The 22878-nt window shown below is 44.9% G+C and overlaps 5 protein-coding genes across 5 annotated transcripts; 3 read left to right on the plus strand and 2 right to left on the minus strand.

Annotated features, from left to right (window-relative positions):
* Positions 1 to 1890: 1890 nt before the first annotated feature.
* Positions 1891 to 3047, plus strand: TRUGW13939_02919 (uncharacterized protein; the record flags this gene model as incomplete). The annotated part of the gene is made up of 4 exons (XM_035486106.1): positions 1891 to 1947; positions 2009 to 2388; positions 2499 to 2563; positions 2641 to 3047. 4 exons carry the CDS (start codon positions 1891 to 1893, stop codon positions 3045 to 3047), a joined length of 909 nt encoding a protein of 302 aa, XP_035341999.1.
* A 1350-nt stretch (positions 3048 to 4397) lies between these two features.
* On the plus strand, positions 4398 to 5357 carry TRUGW13939_02920 (uncharacterized protein; the record flags this gene model as incomplete). The annotated part of the gene is made up of 1 exon (XM_035486107.1): positions 4398 to 5357. One exon carries the CDS (start codon positions 4398 to 4400, stop codon positions 5355 to 5357), a length of 960 nt encoding a protein of 319 aa, XP_035342000.1.
* Positions 5358 to 6326: 969 nt separating this feature from the next.
* Positions 6327 to 14514, plus strand: TRUGW13939_02921 (uncharacterized protein; the record flags this gene model as incomplete). The annotated part of the gene is made up of 15 exons (XM_035486108.1): positions 6327 to 6408; positions 6459 to 7239; positions 7322 to 7433; positions 7483 to 8287; positions 8369 to 8512; positions 8585 to 10830; positions 10893 to 11129; positions 11201 to 11890; positions 11958 to 12164; positions 12233 to 12310; positions 12374 to 12448; positions 12504 to 12856; positions 12927 to 13095; positions 13162 to 13470; positions 13525 to 14514. The coding sequence occupies 15 exons, from the start codon at positions 6327 to 6329 to the stop codon at positions 14512 to 14514; spliced, it is 7278 nt and encodes a 2425-aa protein (XP_035342001.1).
* Positions 14515 to 16445: 1931 nt separating this feature from the next.
* TRUGW13939_02922 (uncharacterized protein) lies at positions 16446 to 16766 on the minus strand (the record flags this gene model as incomplete). The annotated part of the gene is made up of 1 exon (XM_035486109.1): positions 16446 to 16766. One exon carries the CDS (start codon positions 16764 to 16766, stop codon positions 16446 to 16448), a length of 321 nt encoding a protein of 106 aa, XP_035342002.1.
* A 280-nt stretch (positions 16767 to 17046) lies between these two features.
* Positions 17047 to 22264, minus strand: TRUGW13939_02923 (uncharacterized protein; the record flags this gene model as incomplete). Its single annotated transcript, XM_035486110.1, has 4 exons — positions 17047 to 19944; positions 20004 to 20498; positions 20559 to 20654; positions 20702 to 22264. 4 exons carry the CDS (start codon positions 22262 to 22264, stop codon positions 17047 to 17049), a joined length of 5052 nt encoding a protein of 1683 aa, XP_035342003.1.
* Positions 22265 to 22878: the final 614 nt, after the last annotated feature.

Raw genomic sequence — 22878 nt, forward strand, 5'->3', positions numbered from 1 at the left:
TGTGGATAGTAAGGGTTGATGGCCACCATAATCATATACTAGAATGCCCCGTTATACTTATATTTAAGGAGCGTTATTTTCACCAGTTCAAAGCGAATAGTTGAATTTTGAACAGAAATGACTTAATTAGTGTTTGGTTTACAGTAAGTAAAATCGCAGAGCCTCATAACAAACGACATCTTCCTGTCCACTTCCATATAGGTGGGGCTTGAGTCTTGACTAGTATAAGCACTCTAATTATAGAAGGCCCCAACGATCGCGCCCATCTTATATTATTGAGAAAGAGATTTTCAGGTTCTAATAACATACAAAAAGACGTCCTTTCAGTTAAAACGACTGCTTGATCGGGGGTCTTCCACTAAATATAGGTAGAAATTCGACAAAGTTGGGGTATACAGGGATATGTACATAAACGAACGAAAATTTTTTTGGTAAAATTTCCCGGGGGGATCTCGGAGACCCTGAAAGTTACGTGGCTTTGCGCTAAAAACGACACATTTTAATCAAGACCCCACATACGTCTTGATCGGCTTCAAATGATCTACATAAACAAGGATGTTGTCAAGGCCAAGCCGAATTCTAATTGGGAATCTCGGTTTGTAAACGCATGCAACATTGAAGTACCAGGCCATAATCGAATATGTAGCTACCCCTCATGTGATGTGGCTTGCATATCACAACCCAATACCGTCTTCATTAACATGAATTAAAAATAAAATAGAATTTACCTATAGAAATTCTTCGGCCGACAGATTAATCGAAAATAAATGATGGGGAAATATACTGGGCAGTCATTATGGGGCCGGATGCTCCTTCCTAAATTGACCCCAGGTTGGAAACATTTAAAAGCCATCAATTTGTATTGTCAATGTATTTATTCCAAGGGACCCTAAGTTGATCGGCGGCTCGGCGGCCCGTGCCATCCATGACAGACACTCTAATTGAGGTTAACATCGGGGCCATTTGTAGATCCCTGGTCCCAACAAAGAACGCTATATATCGAATGGGTGTGCAATCGCAGTACCCAATGAGAGTATATTCACTCTCTCCAATGGTAGTTAACATTAGTGCGCTGCCAAGTACTTCGGAGAATATCGAAAAGTTTCCCCTCTCGATACCAAACGCTTGGGGCTTGGGGCCGTACACCAGGGGCATTGAAAAGTTAATTACAGGGTATCTGAAAACTTGAAAATATACGAGGCATGCGTCTTATTGTGATCGGCCGCCCCAAGCACCAGCTATGGAAAAGATAATGACTGGGGCCATTCATGCATACAATGAGGGTGATCTCTTATAGCGTATGTGTACAATTTTCGTACATGTTAGTAATACTTAGTACAGTACGGTTGTTCTTTTGTTTAATAATTCATCCAATTTTTCTGATCCGAACAAAACATGGGAGTTACACCTCAGAGCCACAGGTTGTGACAATTACGCAGGACCGTTCGTCCTGAGACTAGCTTCTAGTGCTGCAGCTTTTACATATGCCTCATTGCTTGAGGGGGCTTTTTGATTATCGATCTACGCCTTGACGGACATCCGGGAAACGACATTACTCAGTCGTCCTTGCGACGCGAGGTACTATCATTATGGCTTCCAGTATGTCCTCCGAGGACTTTAATGCTGATAAGTCCCATGGAATACTTGTTTCAGTTATAGCATGTATTGTCATCTCAGCTTTGTTTTATGCGGGTCGTATTTGGTCACGTCGGATGATGAAGCAGTCTCTGGATATGGCCGACTACACACTCTTAGCAGGGATGATTTGCTCCTGGGGATATAGCGCCTTGATTATCTATGGTTAGTTCCTTGAATCATTCGTTCTTTCTAGGTTCTATCATCTGATTGGAAGTGGTATAAATAGCTTGTTCACAAGGACTCGGCCAGCACATGGCAAAGATTGCCCTAACAGACCCGGAGCTTCACGGCCCCTCAAACTGCTTGAAGGTTAGTCAGATCTCTGAGTTTTATTTTATGAAGGAGTTCTATTCTAACCAGTGTATTATAGGCCCTTATCGCGATCGAAGTCTTGTATCTTACTTCGCTGGCCTGTATCAAGATATCATTTCTGTTATTCTACCGCAGACTATTTGGGGGGAAAACATATAATATTTTATGCAGTATTATAATGGCCATTATCATTATCTGGGCCATTGCGGGTTCTTTCGTCGGCATATTTACCTGCAGTCCCGTCCACGCCTTCTGGACATTTTCGCTTCTACCCACAGCAAAGTGCATCAATACGCAGCATTATTACATTGGCACATGGATGCCAAATCTAATAACAGATTTAATGATATTATGCCTACCTCAATTGAAGGTGTGGAAACTGCAAATCGACATGCGGTCGAAAATTGCTGTTGGGATGGTATTCTTGCTGGGAAGTTTGTACGTGGGATTTTATTTTCATAAATTATGCTTAATGCTGGCAGATATGAAAATTTGCCAACAAGGAAAAAAGGAAAAGAAAAGGAAATGAGCTAACAGGTTTACTCCAGTGTCATGATTGCTAGCATTATCCGTTTCACGACCCTTTTTCAAGTCGACCTCGCCGATATCACATGTCAGTTCTGCAATTTTGGCCTATATTGGACACGGCCCTGGTGAATATACAAACTGACAACAGCGTCTGTAATTTAGGGACAATGTCTACCCTGGCTATCTGGACTAGCGTTGAGCTTCTCACCGCCGTCGCTAGCTCCTGTATGCCCCTCATGCGTCCGATTTATCTAAAAGCGGTCTCTGCTGTATTGAAGCAGTTTGGCATACGCTCAACGAAATTGGGTGGTTCCACAGGCTTCTCTGGGGATGACAGGACTGCACTTTCTGGAACGGGAAAAGCTCCGACCCATAGACGGCGTAGGCCCGACTTTGAAAGGTTGTCTGATATCGAAGGAAGCGAGGAATTTACCATGGAGCCAATACCACAAACGACTACGGTAATAGAAAATAATAGAACGATGCACGAATACAACGGTAGTGATAGTAAGGGAGTCACAGTGACGAGAGATTGGAGCACGAGTTCGTGGAAGGAGGGCAATGAATAATAGTAAAAGTTATCAGGAAAGTTTTAGAGAAATCGAAGTTACCAGTTACACATCGACGATTCTGTATGCCATTTCGGGCTTGAGTCTTGTTCAGGTTTACAATTTCTTTTTAGAATAAATGGCTACATTTAGGTATACATAGCGAGGCAAATAATAAATTACTAGCTAGCTTAAATGTGCTCCACTCCTCCAGACTCTGTAACCTCCGGGCGCGCGTAGCGCCATATAATTGTATTCTAATTATGGAATGCTCGCAAGTATACCTTATATACGGAGTACATCTAACAATAATATTAGCACTGATATTAGATAGGTAGTATCCGGTCTGACCGTCTTGTGGGGCCAACGCCTCTAGGTTCCTAGTTAGTGTAAATTTTTGTAAAAGTTCACGATAACTTAACATGATGATTTCTCCACATTTATGCTACTCCGTACGGTATCAAATAGACTTGATTGTGACGACCTGATCCACTGATTGGAATACGATGGATGAATAGGTAATTACAGAGAATACAGTCCGAATTAATAAAACTACCAGTATAATAGGGTTCGTTGAGCCCGTCTTAGATTTAATCCGCTAGCTTGTCGCAAACCCTTTGTGTCACTTTCCGAGGGGATCTCACCTAGGCATCAAGGGAACAATCCTTGTAAAGGTGCAAGCAGATCTAATTTATTATCTTTACTAAGCCCGCTTATTTCTTTCTACTTAGAATTTTCCTTAATAATGTCATATGTGACATAGACCAGTTGATCCCCAGCCTTGGTAAATTGACCCTAGATTGTACTGGGATTAGTGAGATTTGATGACCGACACCTTTTAAGCTACTGCAATACTATGCAACTAATAGAACAGCTAGTTGAAAGGCGCAAAACAGCTAGGATAGATATTGCTACCGATACAAGGATTAATAATGATTATATGCAACCCCAAACCGCTGGTGTGTTGGTTCATGCAAGGATGGTCCTGTCCCACCTTGGTCCTTGTTCATTGTTCCTTGGACTTCCCTAGTTGCTGGCTCGACTGCCCTTTGTTGCTGCCTCTAGCCTTCTACTTTTTTATGTTCACCTTGCTTCCAACATTCCCCCCCCTCATCTTCTCTTCCCACTTAAGACAACTCTGAGAGCATCGGCAATTTCGAGGAATCGTGAACGACGATGGCTGATACGTGGGATTCTAGGAAGCCAACAACCGCGCATCAACCATGGAAATTTCTCTACACGATATACTTCCTGGTGACTTCCTTAGTGGAAGTATTTTTTTGTTCATTGCTTTATAGTTTTCCCTATCTACGGCCGGTACCATCATGGTCGTACAAAACAGCGTTATGGAATACGATATACCGGTTGGTTATGCAATTCTGTGGCGCCGTTCGTTATCGCCTACCGCTCAATATCGAGACAGCGAAAGATGTGCTGGTTGAAATTGAACCAGCGGATTCGGCAGTTTACAAGAACCTTTTGTCGAACCCCGATATTCAGCCAACAGTTACCGATGCTGTTTGGTTACCGAGTATCACTCACGCAGAATCAATATCGAAAACTCCAGATAGCCGCGTTGTCTTACATTTTCATGGGGGAGCCTATGTTTTGAACTCGCCACGAGATGATTCAATGCAGTATGGACCGAAAAAGCTGTGTGAAATGCAGCTAGCAGATGCAGTTTTGTGTCCTACATATCGACTATCTTCAGGCCCCCGAAGCAGTTACCCAGCCCAGTTACAGGACGCTATTACTGCATATGACTACCTGATCAAGAACAGAAAGAATTCGCCATCGCAGATAATACTTTCCGGCGACTCTGCAGGAGCTCATCTGGCAATTCTCCTTCTGCGGCATTTGATGGTGAACCCCGAATTGGGATTACCCCTTCCGCGAGCACTCCTCTTGTATAGTCCTTGGCTTGACCTAACACCAGAGGGAATACGAATCAATGATAAGAACGAAAGAGATTACTTGACCGAGGAATGTCTTGGTTGGGGAGCGACGACATTTACCCCAGTAGGGGTTTCTCCCACCGAGGAGTTTATCAGCCCTGGGTTGCACTCGTTTAAGAGCCCTGTTCCAGTATGGGTCCAGGCAGGTGCTGCTGAGGTATTCTACCCCGCCATCACGAGGTGGGTCGAAGAAATGAGAAAGGCCGGATCTACCATTGATCTACATGATATGAAGGATATGCCGCATAATATATTCGTTGTTGGGGGTGCCTTTGCTTTAGATGATGAGGTTTCTCGAGCGATAAAAGCGGCAAAGATGTTTTTGGAAACCATCAATCTTAATTCTGCGGTAGAGAAAAGTGGTTGTCGCCTTTGAGAACGTGATGTCTTTCTCCAATAAACATCTTAATGCACCGTTGACAACATGCAATTGGCTCATGAATCGTTTTTACGTGAGGACTGGAAGTTTCTTTTAATGCTGTAGTACCTATAATACCTATAATTGAATTCAGGGCTAACTAGCCAGTGATACTGGTTTGAATAGTTGTAAGACGATGGAGACGAAGCCTTAAAACAGCTCCAAGTGGCAAGGTGACCTTTGATTAGTATTGAAATTTTGAAGTGCGAAACTACTTATGGCATATATTCTTAGATTTTATATAGTAATATTCGTAGATGAAAAAAAAAAAGCCTGAATACTGGGTTAATGATCCATGGGAGTGGACCTAGGCTACTACTACCAGTACTGATTAATACCGCTAAGATGCAGTTGGTGATCTACAGTGTTATACTTTGGCCCCATTACAACACTGCTAATATTTTACACCTAGTTCTGGAAATAGCCTATATTCTAATAGTTTCCCCTTGCCCAGCCTTGGGGGTTGACATCACCGGAGGAGGGGAGAGGAGGAAAGGAGCGATTATTAGATGTTTCCTTCAACGCTTTCCACCTTTATTCCAGCTAGTTATACAGGGTTTCAAAAGTTTCGATTTAGGGCTTGGAAAAGCTCTACCCAGGGCATAAAACACTGAAGTATCTCGATAACAAATTACCTCACATCTATGTCAACCTTCCCGAAAGCTAGTGCGGCACACGCGGTTATTATTGATATTGGAACGGCTTATAATGGCCGAAAGGAAGCTACTGCCTGGCCCCATTTATTATTTTTAGCAGGCCTGCCCATTCATTCAGTCCTCGTACTTGATTAGGTATTTGTTTATCAGTATATAAAGTTCATTTCTGTCTGGTCATGACAGGGAGAAACAGTTCAACGTGACATCTGAATTCCTCAATTCCAAATATTTATTTATTCTGCTCCTTAGTCTCTTATAAACCAAGAAAAACATGGGCAGTTTAGATACCCATGCCGAATTGGCCACAAATGGCAACCACAGCAATTATGAGCCAATTGCAATAATTGGGATGGGTATGTATACTTTAAAAAATTGGATTCACAGGCTAATACCTTTCTCCTAGGTTGTCGCCTGCCCGGTGGCGCTACATCAACATCTAAGCTATGGGACCTCCTGTTGAAAGGACGTTCTGGCTATTGTCAGGTTCCAAGTTCGCGGTTTGAAACTTCACTTTTCCACCATCCTGATGCAACCAATTCTGTAGAAGAAAATAAAACAGGCGGGTTTTTCATTCAGGATGATGTTCGGTCCTTCGACAATACGTTCTTCGGGGTCAATAACATGGAAGCTACTTATATGGACCCCCAGCAGCGTCAGCTTCTTGAAGTGTGTTTCGAATGCTTTGAAAGTGCTGGGGAGACACTGGAAATGCTCTCGGGAGAAGATGTGGGTTGCTATGTTGCCAACTGTATCATCGACTTTCTCGTAATGCAATTCAAAGACCCTCAACAATTTCATCGATATAGCGCAACAGGCTTGGGGTCTAACTTCCTTGCCAATCGAATTAGTCATGCGTACAATTTAAAAGGACCAAGTGTTGTTCTTGATACAGCTTGCTCATCGTCGTTATATGCTCTGCATTCGGCATGTTCTGCGTTGCATATGGGTGAATGCAAATCTGCTGTCGTGGCAGGGGCTAATTTTATACAGTCACCAGAGTTCCATCTTCTAATGATCAAGGGTGGCTTTATTTCGCCAACTGGAACTTCTCACACCTTTGATACCGCCGCAGATGGCTATGGACGAGGAGAAGGTGTCGCTGCGCTCTACATAAAGCGACTGAGTGACGCAATCAGGGACGGGGACCACATTCGCTCTATCATTCGCAGCACTGCATTGAACAGGTCAGATTTTCTTTTGCTTTCGAGTTTATATTTTGTTTTGTTCCTTGTATTTCTAGAATATCAAACATTAACAGTTGTGTAGCAATGGGCATACGGATGGAATCGCTTACCCCAGTGTTTCCGGACAAGAAGCAGTGATTCGCAAGGCATATGCCATGGCTGGCTTGCCAACAACTGAAACGGACTACATTGAGGTATGATTTAAATTAGGGATTTTCAGACGCAGCCGACTGACATTTCTAGACTCATGGAACCGGGACGACCGTCGGGGATCCTGTTGAGGTTGAGGCTCTGTCACGAGTTTTCAATCATAAAACCGATTCGCCGATCAGTATAGGCTCCGTTAAACCGAATTTAGGTCATAGCGAAGCTGCTAGTGGACTGGCTAGCATTATCAAAGTTACACTGGCACTAGAAAGGAATATTATACCTCCGACAATTGGTATCAAGCATATTAACCCGAACTTGAAACTAGTTGAACGAAACTTCCAAGTTCCAACTGAACCTACATCATGGCCACCTACAGTCATCCAAAGAGCAAGTGTGAACTCAATAGGCTTCGGTGGGGCTAATGCTCATGCCATCATTGACTCAGCCAGACCGTATACTTCGCTTTCTCACAATAATAGCCATCCAATTTCGCCGAGTCGCATTGGAAAATATACGCTGCTCACATTTTCAGCACATGGCAAACAGAGTCTAATGGAGACTGTCACAAGCCTGGGATTGATTCAGTTGGACAGGCAAGCCGTTCTTGATCTCGCGTTTACTCTAGCATCCCACCGTTCCAAACTCGCGGACCGCGGCTACTTGCTTATAGAGAACGGCGATGCCGACCATGATCTAAGACCCGAAAACCTACAAATGTTAGACCCAAACAACCGTCATATTCGACTTCCAATTGCGTTTGTTTTTACAGGTCAGGGTGCACAATGGCCGAATATGGGACGTGAACTTTTCACTTCATTTCCCGTTTATAGACGCACTATTCAGTGCTTGGACTTTCATCTCAAGCAGCTAGCCCATGGTCCGTCGTGGACAATTGAAGGTATGACCTCATGAATACCCAAATATGTGCTCACGGCATATTTGTCCCCTGGTTCTCATTCCTAGCTAACAAACGCCACAGAATCAATCCTGGAGCCCGCAAGCAGTAGCCTGATGGGCAAAGCCTCGCGTTCTCAGACTGTATGCACTGCTATACAGATTGCATTGGTCGAGCTTTTGCAGGATTGGAATATAGTTCCTGAAGTCGTTATTGGTCACTCTTCTGGTATTTTGATCGCATGAACCTTGACCGTTTTGCATGGTAGAGAAAGGTCCTGACTAAGCATTGGTATTACAGGTGAAATTTGTGCCGCATTTGCAGTTGGATACTTGACTGCAGCAGAAGCCATTGCAATTGCTTATTACCGAGGAATGACAGTTTCTAAGATAGAAAAGGAGGGCTCTATGGCAGCCGTGGGCTTGGGTAGAACGGAGTCCGAGCAAGAAATTGCAAGTTTGGGATTGCAAGGGCAGATCCGAGTGGCTTGTGTCAACTCTCCGCGGAGTTCGACGATCAGTGGAGATGCCTCCGCAATTAATTCGTTCACTGAAAGTCTTCAAAACAAAGACATATTTGCCCGAAAGCTCAAGACTGATCTGAAAGCCTATCATTCTGACCACATGCAAGTTGTCAGCCAAGAGTACGAAGACCTTGTCGAGTCGGTTTATTCCAAAAGACCAACGACCGCTAAGTCTAGATGCTTAAACCAAAAAATGTTTTCTACTGTAACAGGGGGTTATCCTGCGGCAGAAAATCTCGTCGACACCCCTGGATACTGGAGAATAAACCTTGAATCGCCTGTTCTATTCAGCGACGGTCTCCAAAAGCTTATGGAAAACTCATATCATCTAATCGAGATTGGACCCCATTCAGCGCTTCAACAACCAATCAACGAAGTACACGAGTCCATGGATGAGGGGAAGGGTCCCTATGTGTATTCACCGACTATAATTCGAGGAAAGGATGCCGAACAGACCATGCTTCGACTATGTGGCCAGCTATATCTACATCAGCAACCAGTGACTTTGAACAAGGCCAATAGAGTTTGTTCTATGAAGGATACCCACGACGGTTTTACCACCAGGTGCAAGTTAATCCATGATCTTCCAACTTACAATTGGAATCACAAAGGCATATTATATCATGAATCACGTGTCAGCTCGGGATACCGTCAGCAAAAGCACGGAAATCACGAATTGCTCGGCTCATTAGTACCGGGGATCAGCGAGCAAAGCTCTCAATGGAGGGCCGTACTCAATACAAAGGATGTTCCTTGGCTTGATGACCATAAGCTAGGCAGTAGCACTGTCTTCCCTGGAGCAGGATATCTGGCACTGGCCACGGAAGCACTATTTCAGCTACAGCAGTCTAATCGATCCGGAATTCAGGGCGTCACATTCCGTCAAGTTCATATCTCCAATGTCCTGGTTCTGAATGAGGACACAGATGTCGACCTTTTCACAGATTTACGACCTGCACAAATATCCAGCGTTTCAAATTCTGAAAAATGGTGGTCGTTTGAAATAAGCTCAGTCGCTGATAATGTATCTACAATCCACGCAAACGGCCAGATAGCAATTCGACTTGAGAACTGTTTTCCTAGTCCAAAATTCGAAGGATTATCGGTCGAATCAATGGAAGAGCAAGCCACGCGAACTTGGTATGATAGACTTACCAAAGAGGGACTACGGTTCGGACTCCATTTTCAATCTTTATCCAAAATCTACAACGATGGAGCCAAAATACTGTCCCAGACAATTTCCGAGACAGATTTGCTCCCAGACGGCCTCAGAGACCAAGAACCCAACTATCTCATACACCCAATCACACTAGACGCGTTATTACAAACATCTATTATCGCGTCGGCAGGTGGTTCCGTCTCAAGATTGAAAGCAAAGGTACCAGTCTCAATAGGTAGTGTGGATATAATCATGCCGTCGGCCACCGATTATCAAGGTCCATGCACTATCTATGCAGATTCCACTAACGTTGGTTTTGGTGTGGTAAATGTCAATGCCGAGTTGAGGAGTTCTTCTGAAACCGTCCTCGTCCGCATTAATGATATTCGTATGGTAGCATATGGGGAGAGCAATGTAGAGACAGGCCTATTCGATGAAAAGCGACACCCTGTCTTGCGGGTCTTGTGGAAGCCTCATATCACGACTTTAAAGCCTGGAAGCTCTGCACAGCTAACCTCTTACATTGACCGCTTTGCTAAATCTCTAGATGAGAATCCGCTCTGCAAAATTAACTCTGATCTAGGTCAATTTGCAGGGACGATAGACTTACTTTCGCACTCGAACCCACGGCTACGTATCCTTGAGTTGGGCACTGGCGATATCCGTTACTCTGCGCTACTACTTGACCTTCTTCGTGCAGACTCTAGTCTCAGACACTTCCGCACATATGATAAAGCGGAATTAGCTGACGATGGGAGAATTCTGGGCGGCAAGGTCCAGGATATCAGTGAGCTTGAACAGTGGGAGACACAAAAGAGTGAAATCAAAAGTGATGCGGCTTTTGATGCCTTAATAATTCCTCCTGTTAGCTATCCTTTACAGAAACGGAATCTCAGAATAGTGCACTGACGGTCCGTATTTGACAGATGACACCAGGATTGAAGATCTCGGATATTTTAACAGAACGGACCATGAGGCTGTTGACACCTGAGGCGACTATAGTTTTCGTGTCCAGTGGATCTGATGAGCATACTGCTGATATGGCAAAGTTTTCTGTCGTTTCTACGGTTCCACGTGAATCTCAGGGTCGACACGTGGCCATCGCTCGCTCGATAGAAACGGTCACTCGAGTCCACAGCCAAGAGAGACAAAGTGTAATAATTGTAAGGCTCTTGAGATTGTTATAGGCGAAAACGGATAATGCTAACCATTGGCCTTGTGGCACAATTCACAGGTGGAACGTAACAATACGCATGAAATTAACCCTATCCTGCAAAATATGCTCTCTGAATATTTTGGACAAAGCATAGATCGCATTGATTTCGAAGATTTGTATGCAAGTATAATTCCTACTGGGTGCATCATCATCTCAACCATCGAATTGGAACAGTCTGTTTTTGAGACACCGAATGAGGATGACATTGAGAGGATAAAAGCCATAACCAATAATGCTTCTATCATAGTTTGGCTTACTGGCGGAGCGCTTTTCAAAGCAAAGAACCCATCCTTCGGCTTGACATCGGGTTTCGCTAGAACGTTAAAACTAGAACAACCATCAACTAACATGTTTCTGATTGATTTCGATATGGAGATTGAAAGCCTGGATACCTGCGCCGCCAACACCATAAGCGTCATACATCAAGGAATACACGCTACAAAGCCGGAATTCGAGTTCCTTCAACATGACGGTGTTTTATATAGCTGTAGGTTTGTGCCAGATGAATCCATGAACGAGCGTTTTCGACGAGGACAGAATGCAGATACTGTGGCGATCCCTCTGAACGAGGCCGGACATTGTCAACTTGACATACAACGCCCTGGGCAGTTGGATTCACTTCATTTCAAGCAATTCATAAGCAAAGACAGCCAAGTTGCACCGGGTTATGTTGAAGTAAAAGTACAGGCAGTCGGTTTAAACGCCAAGGTATGTTTTCTGGTTTCTTCACAAATTGAAATTTGTCACCGAGTTTGGTTGCTAATAACACGTGCAGGACATGTATGCACTTCATCGCAGAGTCGACACTAAGGAGTCAACATGTTCTCTCGAATTTACTGGATTTGTACACCGTGTTAGCTCCTCCGAGTCCCAATTTAAACCTGGAGATAGGGTAGTAGTGATGGCACCTTCGCATTTCGGCATTTTCGAATGTGTGCCTGAGTGGGCATGTTGCCTTTTACTAGATGACGAGGACTTCGAAGTAAAATCAATCCCGATTTTCTTTCCGATTTACTATCTAAGCTCCGTTTCTAACCCAGAATATCTTAGATTTGTTCTACCATCCCCGTGGTATTTGGAACCGCTATATACGCGCTACAACAGAGTGCCCAGCTACGGCCAGGAGAGGTAAGCTAAATATTTTATACCTTGTAATGCTTCTTTGGCGTACTGATTGACCAAACCTCTTAGTCCGTCCTCGTTCATTCCGCTACAGGCGGACTGGGTATAGCAGCCATTCAGATTGCCAAGTTAATAGGTGCTGAAGTGAGTCACTTAAAATGTCGAAACCTTTTCATCTATTTAAACTAATGATATATAGATATTTGCGACTGTTGGCACACAAGAGAAGAGAGACTTTTTAATAAAGAATTTTGGGATTGAAGAAGACCACATTTTCAGCTCTCGAGATTCTACATTCTTGCCTGGTATTCTCAAGACTACTGGTGGTCACGGAGTGGATGTGGTTCTGAACTGCCTAACTGGTGATCTACTGCATGATAGTTGGAGTGTTTGCGCTGAGTTTGGTCGATTTGTCGAAGTCGGCAAGTATGATATTGTGAGCAACGGCAAGTTGGACATGGGTATCTTTGCGCGTGGAACAACTTTCACTGCTTTTGACCTGTCAGATATGTTCTGGTCAAAGAATGAAAAACACCATAATATATGGTCAAGGTATGAAGACTTTTCTCTTTTTCTCATCCTGTGAAGGACACGCACGCTAACTTCCTTCACTTTATATTAGCCTCTTGACAAAAGCCATGCAATACTACCGCCAAGGCAAAATCAAAGCAGTCAATCCCCTCAAAGTTTTCGATGTATCTGAGGTTACTCAAGCATTTCGATACTTTTCCCTTGGAAGCCGAATTGGTAAAGTTGTGGTCTCATTTAGTAACCAACAGTCTTCACTATCTGTAAGTATTACTTATAAAAGAGATTGAAATGTGTTCCTTTTCTTCGACTAATATAATTTGATATAGGTTGTTCCCATTAAATTCAAAACAATTTTGAGTCCAGATAAGGCGTATATATTGATTGGATGTCTTGGTGGTCTAGGTAGAAGTTTGTCAAAGTGGATGTTCGACCGTGGGGCTCGAAAATTTGTCTTCTTAGGTCGCTCAGGCGCTGACAGGGGACCTGCAAGGAAGCTCATCAATGAACTCAAGGTGAGGGGTGCCGAGACCACTGTTATCCGGGGAGATGTCAGTGATGCGGCCGATGTGAATGCAGCGGTGGCACAGATCCAAGATTCAATTGGGGGAGTTGTTCACGCTGCGATGGGGCTAGATGTAAGAATACCACCCCTTATTTTTTTTGGTTACTATCTCGGCTAACACTTTTAGCTCGCTCTTATCAACGAATTGACAAGCAGAGGGTGGCGTGCAGGCATTGATGGAAAAGTTCAAGGAGCCTGGAATCTCCACAATGCCCTTTCTAATCGCTCCAATGACCTTGATTTCTTCCTGATGACTTCTTCTATCGCTGGATCTCTCGGTACTGCGACAGAAAGCAATTACTGTGCTGCTAATGCCTTCCTCGATGCTTTTGCTCGGTACCGCCGAAGAAATGGTCTTCCTGCTACTGCACTTGGCCTCGGTATGATCTCAGAAGTTGGCTATCTTCATGAACATCCAGAAATCGAAGCCTTGTTGCTTCGTAAGGGCGTGCATCCCATTAATGAGGATGAACTTCTTCAAATAGTGGACATTGCCCTCTCCCCTGACCTAGTCAACACTAGTGCAAGGAATAGTTCTGACCTTCCTGCTGATTATATCTCTGAAGCTCAAATCCTGACTGGTCTTGAAGCCCTGGGACTTCAGAAGATTCTTGCCATGGGATGGGAACGGCCCACACAAGTTTTGGATGATCCTCACACAGCTATTATTGCAGGCGGCTATACCACGCTTATTGAAATGGCTAAAAACAGTGGCGGCGAGGGAAAAAACCAAAACAAATCAAACGGTAACACCGACTTATTGAAACCTGTTTCGACAGCTCTTGATGTGCAGATATCTGCTTCTACTAGCAAGAGTGACAATGATAGCAACAACAATCCTCAACCTAGCGAAGGTCTTATTGAAGCTGTGCAAAATGTTGTATCCGTTAAGATTAGTGCACTTCTCCTTGTGCCCACAGAACAATTGACTACGGATAAACAACTATCGGATTTCGGTATGGATTCAATGTTAGCGGCAGAGTTCCGCGGAGCCATGTTCCGCACATTTCGATCTGATGTTCCCTTTACAACCCTCCTTGATCACAGGACAAGCATTCGCAGTCTTGCATGTTTGGTAGGGGGACAATTGTTGAAGAAGGCCCTGTCGAAGACATAGGGCGCCTTTGAATACCAGATTTTCCTAATAAACGGTTCAGAATCATGAGGTTTTATGAAGCCATAATAATACATGTATCTTTGCTTATTTCCTAGTTTTATCATATAGTTACAGAATGGTTGCAAAGTTCGATGTATATCAAGATTTTGATACGTTGCGGAAATTTGGCGACGTATTGAAATTGGTCACGTTACGGTTTTTTATCACGCATCAAGACATATTGACGTTAATAAATCGGCAATGTATTATTGATATAATGGTAATGATATTAATTTTTGATTGTATGACTGTTACCAAGCCACCCAACGTTGCAGCAAGTTGCCGGGGATCCCTGTTCCCCCAAAAACCGGTATGGAAGGCAATGGAATGTTACTATTTGGCAGGGCTTCCATGTAGCGAGGGAGAGTTTTGATGCCGAATTTTGTTTGTTCTGAAAAGGTGCTTTCCTAGTCCCAAGTAGAGGGGAAGTAAACATTGTTGTCGAAATCGTTATTCCCCATTGCCTGCCAGGTAAGTGGGAAATGGGTGGCGATGATAGATGGTCTGGGGCGGCACTCCAGACGACAAGACTTTGGTATCCGCAAGTGCCTGTTCCGTTGTCAAGAAGCGCAAGCTTTTAGTAGACAGATCCGAAGTTGATATGGGTCTCGGTATCGCCATGGTCTTCCTGCCAGGGTCTCCTCGTTGGTTGGCCCAGCCTGTTGTTATTGGCAAGGAATTTGATTTTTTTCTTGCAGGCGGATGGGGTGATGAACAAGAGGTGAGAAGGAAAATAAAGATGACAACGTTGACTATTTATTGTGCATCATCGAGTTTAACGATAAAGCCGGGGACATCCGCATCAATAATAGACAAATTCGTAACTTGAATGCAATATCTGTAATATAGACTGTACATCGACGGTGTATTGTATATCGGATATTTCGTAGAGTGGCGTTCTAAGACTGTTGGACGATGGATCACGGCTGATGGTGAATTTGAACTCTTTCCGAGAAGCGTCATATTTGAAGAAATGGAAGCAATAGCTATGGCAAAAATCCCTAGGACCGGAATATTTTATCCATTTTTGTCGTTGGCATAAGTGCAAGTTATAATCGTTTAGTCCAGTTAACTCTTGAGCCATTTTCAAAATCGTATTCCCGTTCTTTCTGGTAACTGTGCACCCCACTCTCTCTGTCCCAAATTTGCTTGGTGATTTTGGCTGACTGCGCATTGAGGCAATCTGGGAGAATGAAGCCCAGATTTGAGGAGGCCTAGCTGGCTTGAACGAGCCTGGATGGTCGTCGCTGTCTTCATAGATGCTAGCAACTGATTGAGTATTGCTAACAAGGTGTAAAAATACAGCAAACCCATGAGATCCTGAGACTCATTCACAAGCTGTTAAGCATCCCCCCCCAAACACTGCTTAGGCCAAAGGTGACCAAGTGATCTTGTGTTAACTCAAAAAGGAAACTTCGTGCTATGAATCTACACGAGCTTTTGAGCTCACACCAGGTTCATAGCCTCTTGATACGACGTTTCGTGGGATCAAGATATTCTTTGGAATCCAGAAGCCCTTGCTACCAGTTTATTCCTTCTTAGAGATGCAGCGGTGCCTTTTGGACTCGATAATGGCTAATATGTGGTGACGTGAGGTTTGCCCTCAAATCCCCATATGTCCAGGCATTGTAGTGCTCGTTTCCAAAAGCCGCAGGCTATTAGAGAGAATAATACTGTTTCATTTCGAACAATATCGGATTTGATATTGTCGATACAAGTTGACAGGTCAGGGATCAGGTTTGGGGAAGACCCCCAGATGTTATTTGATAGCTTGAGAAGAACTGAGCGGACTGTCTGAAGAATTATTACAGGATTTGTGTGAGGTTCGCTTAGAGTAGCCATTTTCTTTGTTCCCTTGCACGTGATAGTATATTGGCCTGGGGCAGATATCATCATCTGATATATCCACTAGCTTCCAGATGATCGATTGTGTAAGACTCGATATATGTAGCAATACTTGACCTGATCTCTGGACGATCGAGGGTTTGCGTTGTTCCCTGCAAACGACTCGTCATGTACCGAACGAAAAGGATCAAATGAGCACCAACTCTAGGGCTAAAGTCATAAAATTCGCTTTCTCGGTTAACAAGGGACTTCTCATTCATACGAGCTTTTAGCATCCTACCACGCGTATCGCCTGTAAAGGAAAATAGAATTACAGGAACGCCATTGTGGTCTGGAAGAAAGGAACCACTAACAAGCCGAACAATCATAAGTGCGACAATGACTTTAACTTCGCTGACAAAAAGGGAATTGTCATCATGTTCGTAGTGGTGTCTCATTGAAGCCATCCTGTCTTTTGTGTCTATTTGTTCCACAATTCAATTTTACTTTGATTTTTAGCATTTATATAGGGGTTGGAATGTATGAATAAATTGATTTTCCTAATTTGCACGAGAACCTATACAAAAATCGACAGTCCTGAAATCCCCGTTGAGCCGTTGCGCACCCAAAGCAGCGCACGGTTAATAGCGAAAGCCAAACTTTTCGTCATTATTCAAGAAATTCATTCACTAGGTCATTCAATATAGGTCGTGCATGCAAAATTTTGTCTGTATTGAAGCCTCGACTGCCTCTCTTTTCCGGTGTCTTGAGCTTAGCCTTTTTGACCCTGTTTCCATCCGATGGACTCAGCGATGTAGTAGTTGTAGTAGTCGGCGACTGGCGTTTTCGTTTGGGATTATTTTTACTGGGAGTCAAGTCCATGGATCGTGGTGAAGTTGCTGCTGCTGGTTTTGTTCGCCGTTGTGTGGGCGACAGTGCCTGGTCGTCACTGGACTCGAATACGTGATCTTCCAGCGCGTCCTTGGGGAGATTGTATACCCATTGCTGTTTCTCCATCAGCGCCACGTATTTGCGTAGTAGCTCATCACCGTCTCGAAGCGTGGACTTGCTGCCAATGACTAGCAGTTTCGTTCGGGCTCGAGTAAATGCCACGTTGACGCGGCGCCAGTCGCGCAGGAGCTCGCCAACCTGTTTATCATTGTTGCTCCGCACACAGCTCAGAATCACGATTTCCTTGTCTCGGCCTTGGAACTTGTCCGCTGTGTGCATTTCTAGTTCGGGGGAGTGGCGCCGTAGCGTGTGTCGTAGCAATGACAGCTGGCTTCGGTAAAAAGTGATCACGCCGATTTCTCGCGGCGAGATGCCCGACGATACCAACGAGTCGACGAGCTGTGCGCACAGTGTTACCTCGCTAGGATTCGTCATGCGAGAACCGGCTACAATCTCCGGGGCGAGTCCAGATAAAGTATCAGTGTTTACCAGCCTGGTCTTTGCTGAAGGATCGAGTAGATCCTTGATCCAGCAACGTCCGTGACTGGGGCCGAGGCATCGTCCAGAGGACATTTGTGAGAGAGATGTGACATGGTGGCTCTTCAATCCTTCCTTCAAATTTGGAATGACCAAAGTGCGTGAAGCAACCTGTGAATTCCCGCATTTGAGACGTCCGGAATAGATCAAATTGTTTGAAAGGAGCATTATATCCTCGCACATCCGGTATTGGTGTTCCAGGTTCGTCACAGATGATGGATTAGCGTCAGATAGAAGCTTGAACAGACTCACGTCAAGCCCACCCTGCTGGGCTTCCTTGTTCTGAACCAGAGGTGGCAGCTGATAATGGTCGCCAACCAAAATAAACGTCTTCGCCATCCGAATAGGCCCCAGGCAAACTGGTAGTGTGATTTGAGAAGCTTCATCAACGATACAATAGTCAAACACACGTTGGTTGAAGATTTGGTGGTTGACACCCAGACATGTTGTAGCCACAACTGTGGATTCTTCGTACGACTCTTTCAACTCCTCGATCGTATTCTTCGGAACGGCGGCCAGATCAGCGAATTGCTGAACCTCAGAATGTATCTTTGACGTAGCACCGAGGCGAAGAATTCGGATATTGTCATCTCGGATCTTAAGGAGGATGTTGTCGACTGCTGTGTGAGTATAGGAAGTCAATAGCACACTCTTTCCCTGAGAGACTAAGGCACGGATGATATGTGCTATTGTCGTCGTTTTTCCAGTGCCAGGCATCCCCAGAACAAGAGCATAGTCCTTTGCGCTCATGACTTTGTCAATAGCTCGCTTTTGATCAACATTGAGACCGGACTTTGCTGATGAAGACAGCTCAAACGAAGACGATGGAATCTTGAAACTGGGCGCTTGCCCTTCAACAACAAGCTTCCTCAATTGCTGAGCTTGGAATAGATCCTTCTCCATCATGCACACCAGGTTATTCCGCACCGTGGCCATACCATTGCTGAATTCGTCTTTATCAAGTCGATAAATCATTTGCTCTTCTCCGTCATCGACAGCCGACGAGCTTGAAGGGTTGTTATTCTCGAGTTCCATTATACCTCTGAAACTCTGGTTTGCATGAGGATCGAATCCCTTCCCTTTGACTCGTGCATTGTGTAATCGCCGATCCACTGCCACTGTGATTCTCTTCTGGCTGATTTTAAGAACGTAGCCATTAGCCAATGCAAAATGGCCCTTTTCGTCAGATATGACTATCGGTTCACCCATGGTAATCTGAGACTCGGTAAAAGAAAAACCCGGCAACGGTTTTGCCTTGACGAATGTATACTGATATCGATTTATCTTTGGGGCATTTTCATCCTCGTAAGAATAGCCTGGTTCGAGTATGACTTCGCCGAAGCAACGACCGAGGGCCTCTCGCTCCTTGCTGAGCATAGTCCACAGTTCGCGTCGAAACTTCATCATGTCCTTTTCCTCTTTCGTCAGGAGGCTATCCCACTTCTTAAAGAACTCGGCATGTTGAGGGTTGAGGTGGCCAACTACCTCCTCAAATTTGTCTCCAACGCCGCTCGTCTCACCATCCCCGTTGTCAACCAGCTTATGGTAGACAAAGCAAGCCGTCTTAGAGTAACACTGCTTGCACATATGGGGCCGCTTGATCATGGGCGGCAGCTCCGTCTTCTCACGGACGTATCCCGCCAGGCGATTTCGTTCTTGGATCATTTGCAGGAGCTCATGGCGAATGCCCCTAACTCGAAACATTTTTCTCATCTCGAGGTAGTAAAGAAGTCCAAAGGTGATCTCAATATCTAGAAGAAGAAAAAAGTTAGCAAATAGAGTTCTGTTCCCTGCACGATGAGAGGGCTTGCCGTATCGGTCAGACAGCAAAAGTGTATATAGCGCAGTCTGGGCTCGGTGACTATGGCTGGTGTCTTTTTTGCCTGTCTTCACTTCTAGAGGTATCGTCAATGTCTTTTGGTTGTTATCGGTATCGTCGTTGTAGACTACTTGAACAGTTGCGTCGACGTTTCCTTTCAACCCATACATGGGTGACCACACATGTTCCTCAACTTCTAGTAGTTTGTTTATACTCAAGTTCGCCTTTGAGCCATGTCGATCTTCGACCAACGATTCTGCCTGTAAGGTACAGATTAGAGATTGTCTTCATCTTCGTCCTTGGGCTCAACAAGACTTACACTCGGGCTAGAGCGAAGAAAAACTTCAGCCCAAGCCTGCAGCTCGGGTACCTTGCTCATCACATACTCCACGGCCTCATTCATGGACATATGGATGGCATATAGACTCTCCACGTATCGGACAAGGACCCGCTCTACCATCGTTTGTATCCATGACAGATCCCATTGGTTGGCCTTCATAGCTTCCTGAAAGACCTCGTGTAGGATATGTCCAAAAATCTGTGGCCTATTGATATCAGAAGTTGCCTTGATTCGGTCTTGCAGGACAGCGCGTCTTTGACATGTCACCGCATCAGCAACAACAGTAGCTGATATCAGATGATCGGGGTGAAGAATAATCATGTTATGGCTGTCATCAACAATACAGTGACCATTGTTGTCGAAATCGCCGATAAGATGAATGTAGGAGTTTTTTGTGCATGGCGAGTCGAACCAACTATCGCGTAATGTGATCACGTTGGAAAAGCGAGTTCTTTCATCTTCGACGGAGAGTACCTATAATTTTCATGAGCTACCCATACCTTTGACCGGAGATACCAAGTGAACTCTGCTAACCTGTTCTGACTGGACACGGCCTTTCTGATTTACATACTGGCTCTGTGCTATTTGTATAATGAGATAGCGTTTGATGGCTTGTTGAGCTCTGGGTTTCTATTCGTAGTAAGTATCTAAAGAGAAATACGCTAAGGGTAACCAACTTGATCCTGATGCTCCGCCACATTTACTGCATCCTGGTCTATGCCGTCAAGATCCAGCTCATCATCGTCGAATTCATCGTCCAGAGATATATTCGTGTCTGACTGGACGCCTGTGATCTCACCGAGCCGAGATACATTTGATATTGCACTTGTCTGAGCCTTCACTTCTTTTGTGTCTGAAGAAATAGTACCATTCTGACGTGATCCTTTATCATCGTACTGTGCAAGTAATTCCTCCATGCCTTCTCCGAAATCGTCATCGTCATCGAATTCGTCGTCACTTTGATTTTGAAGTTTCGACGTCGCGGCTCTTTCTTTATTGGGATTTTGAACGGGGCACGGTGATTGCTGTAGGTTGAACGAGCTGCGATTGATGGGGGTTTCGGACATCTTATCATTTGGTTTGCTAGAATCAGTGAACGGGTCTGTTGCTGATTCAACAAGAGCTAATATGTCGTCGTCGAATTCATCATCACTGAATTCAGATGAGGAAGATGATATCTTGTCCTTAGGGCGGGTCTGTGGTTGATCGACTGAATTATTGCGTTCCATAGCAACCTCAGGAATGTGCTGACCAGCGGCGAATTTTCCATTTGGCTTGCTTCTGGAAGGTGACGGTGATGGTTCTCGTCTATCATCCTGAGTAGGCGGAGAAGAAGGCGGGGCAGTCTTAGTGAATGCTTTTGAATTGGCCAGTGAGTTTTGGATTTTATCCAAGAGAAAGCTCATCTTTCTGGAGCTTCCAGAATCGAGAACATTGCTTCTCGACCGAGAGAAAATATCACGGGCAGCACGCGTGCCCTGATAACCATCAACTCTTCTTCGTTTTGCATTGGAGGATGGCCAGTCAGCATTGCAACTAGTAGACCTCCGCAGCGCTGAAGAGTCCCGTCCTGTTTTTTCTGATATAGTAGGCGTTCGAGGCGAAGAAGATAAATTGGCAAATTTGGCTGGAATGTCTAGAGCTCCTTCTAGCTTGCTTTTTCCGACGTAGTTGTTCCATAGATCAGTCGCTATGTCGCTCTGTGGGGTCTTTAGAAGGGCTTGGAAGGTCTTCAAATCGAACGGCTCTTTGGCTTTGCCGGATTTAAGACTTTTCCCCGGCGAACTAGTAGGAGACGAACTGTGCCGGCGCTTCTTGCCTCGTCCCTTTGTCCCGCTTGCTGCGCCTGAGCTCTGAGGAGGTGCTGGTTGCCAGGATATATAATCGTCGGGAGTCATTTCCTTCTCCGGAACAAGGTTTATGGCGTCTTCGGCGTTGCTGATGAGATCGGCCAGTGGTATTCTATTTGCAGGCGTTTTAGGACATTCTTTTGATTGTTTTGATTCCTTGAGTGGTATTGACGTCTGGCTTTTGGTGGGTGACTTGGGTGGCCTTGCGACCCCATTCATCCAAGACTTCTGATTTTCCTTGTCTGCGTTGGCGGAGGTAGCATCGGAAACTTCGATAGCTGATTTCTTGGGTGAAGTCATTTCGGTTTTTTCTGTACGTGGAATATATCGGAAATTGCCCAATTTCGTTCGTGAGTTGGCCGAGATAATGGAGTTTTGTTTTGTGGTCATGTCGAGCATCAATCGAGGTTGCAGCAACAACACTGTTAAGGGACGGTTAATCAGATGTGAGCAAGACAGAAGAAGACAGTAACTACCTGCTGCTATACGTCTCCAACTCGGTGTATGATATACATAGTAGGTAATGAAAGGTTAGTTGCAATAGTATGCTGTCTTCGGAGGCACCAAGTCGGTAATTGTTGTTGATAAGCCCAGCTCTGTGTTCAATCAACGCGAGCAGACGCGTCGCGCGTATATGATTATGGCGGGCTAGCGCGGGCTAGTGTGGGCGCCTGAGGCAGAAACAAAACCGATGCCTGGTTATCAAGGCAGATATAGTCTAGCCGGATTTGATCGACCGGCCGCTGCGCCGGAAACTCCTGGGTAGCTTCACCCTGGCACCTCCCACCGTCAAGACAGGCCACCCCAAGCTTCTGCGAGCAGTCGACGTTCGCCAATTGGACAAAACCCATACCAGAAATCAATAAAACAAGATCATCGGGCCCTGAACACCGCAGGCCGCTCGTGCTAAGGTGTCCAACGCCGGGAAAACTCGGTCACCCCCGCATCGGATATCGACCTCCTGCTCAAGCACGACACCTCATTGCGCTGTCCACAACTACCTG

The sequence above is a fragment of the Talaromyces rugulosus genome, chromosome II, assembly GCF_013368755.1.
Source record: "Talaromyces rugulosus chromosome II, complete sequence".
Classification (NCBI taxonomy): Eukaryota; Fungi; Ascomycota; class Eurotiomycetes; order Eurotiales; family Trichocomaceae; genus Talaromyces; species Talaromyces rugulosus.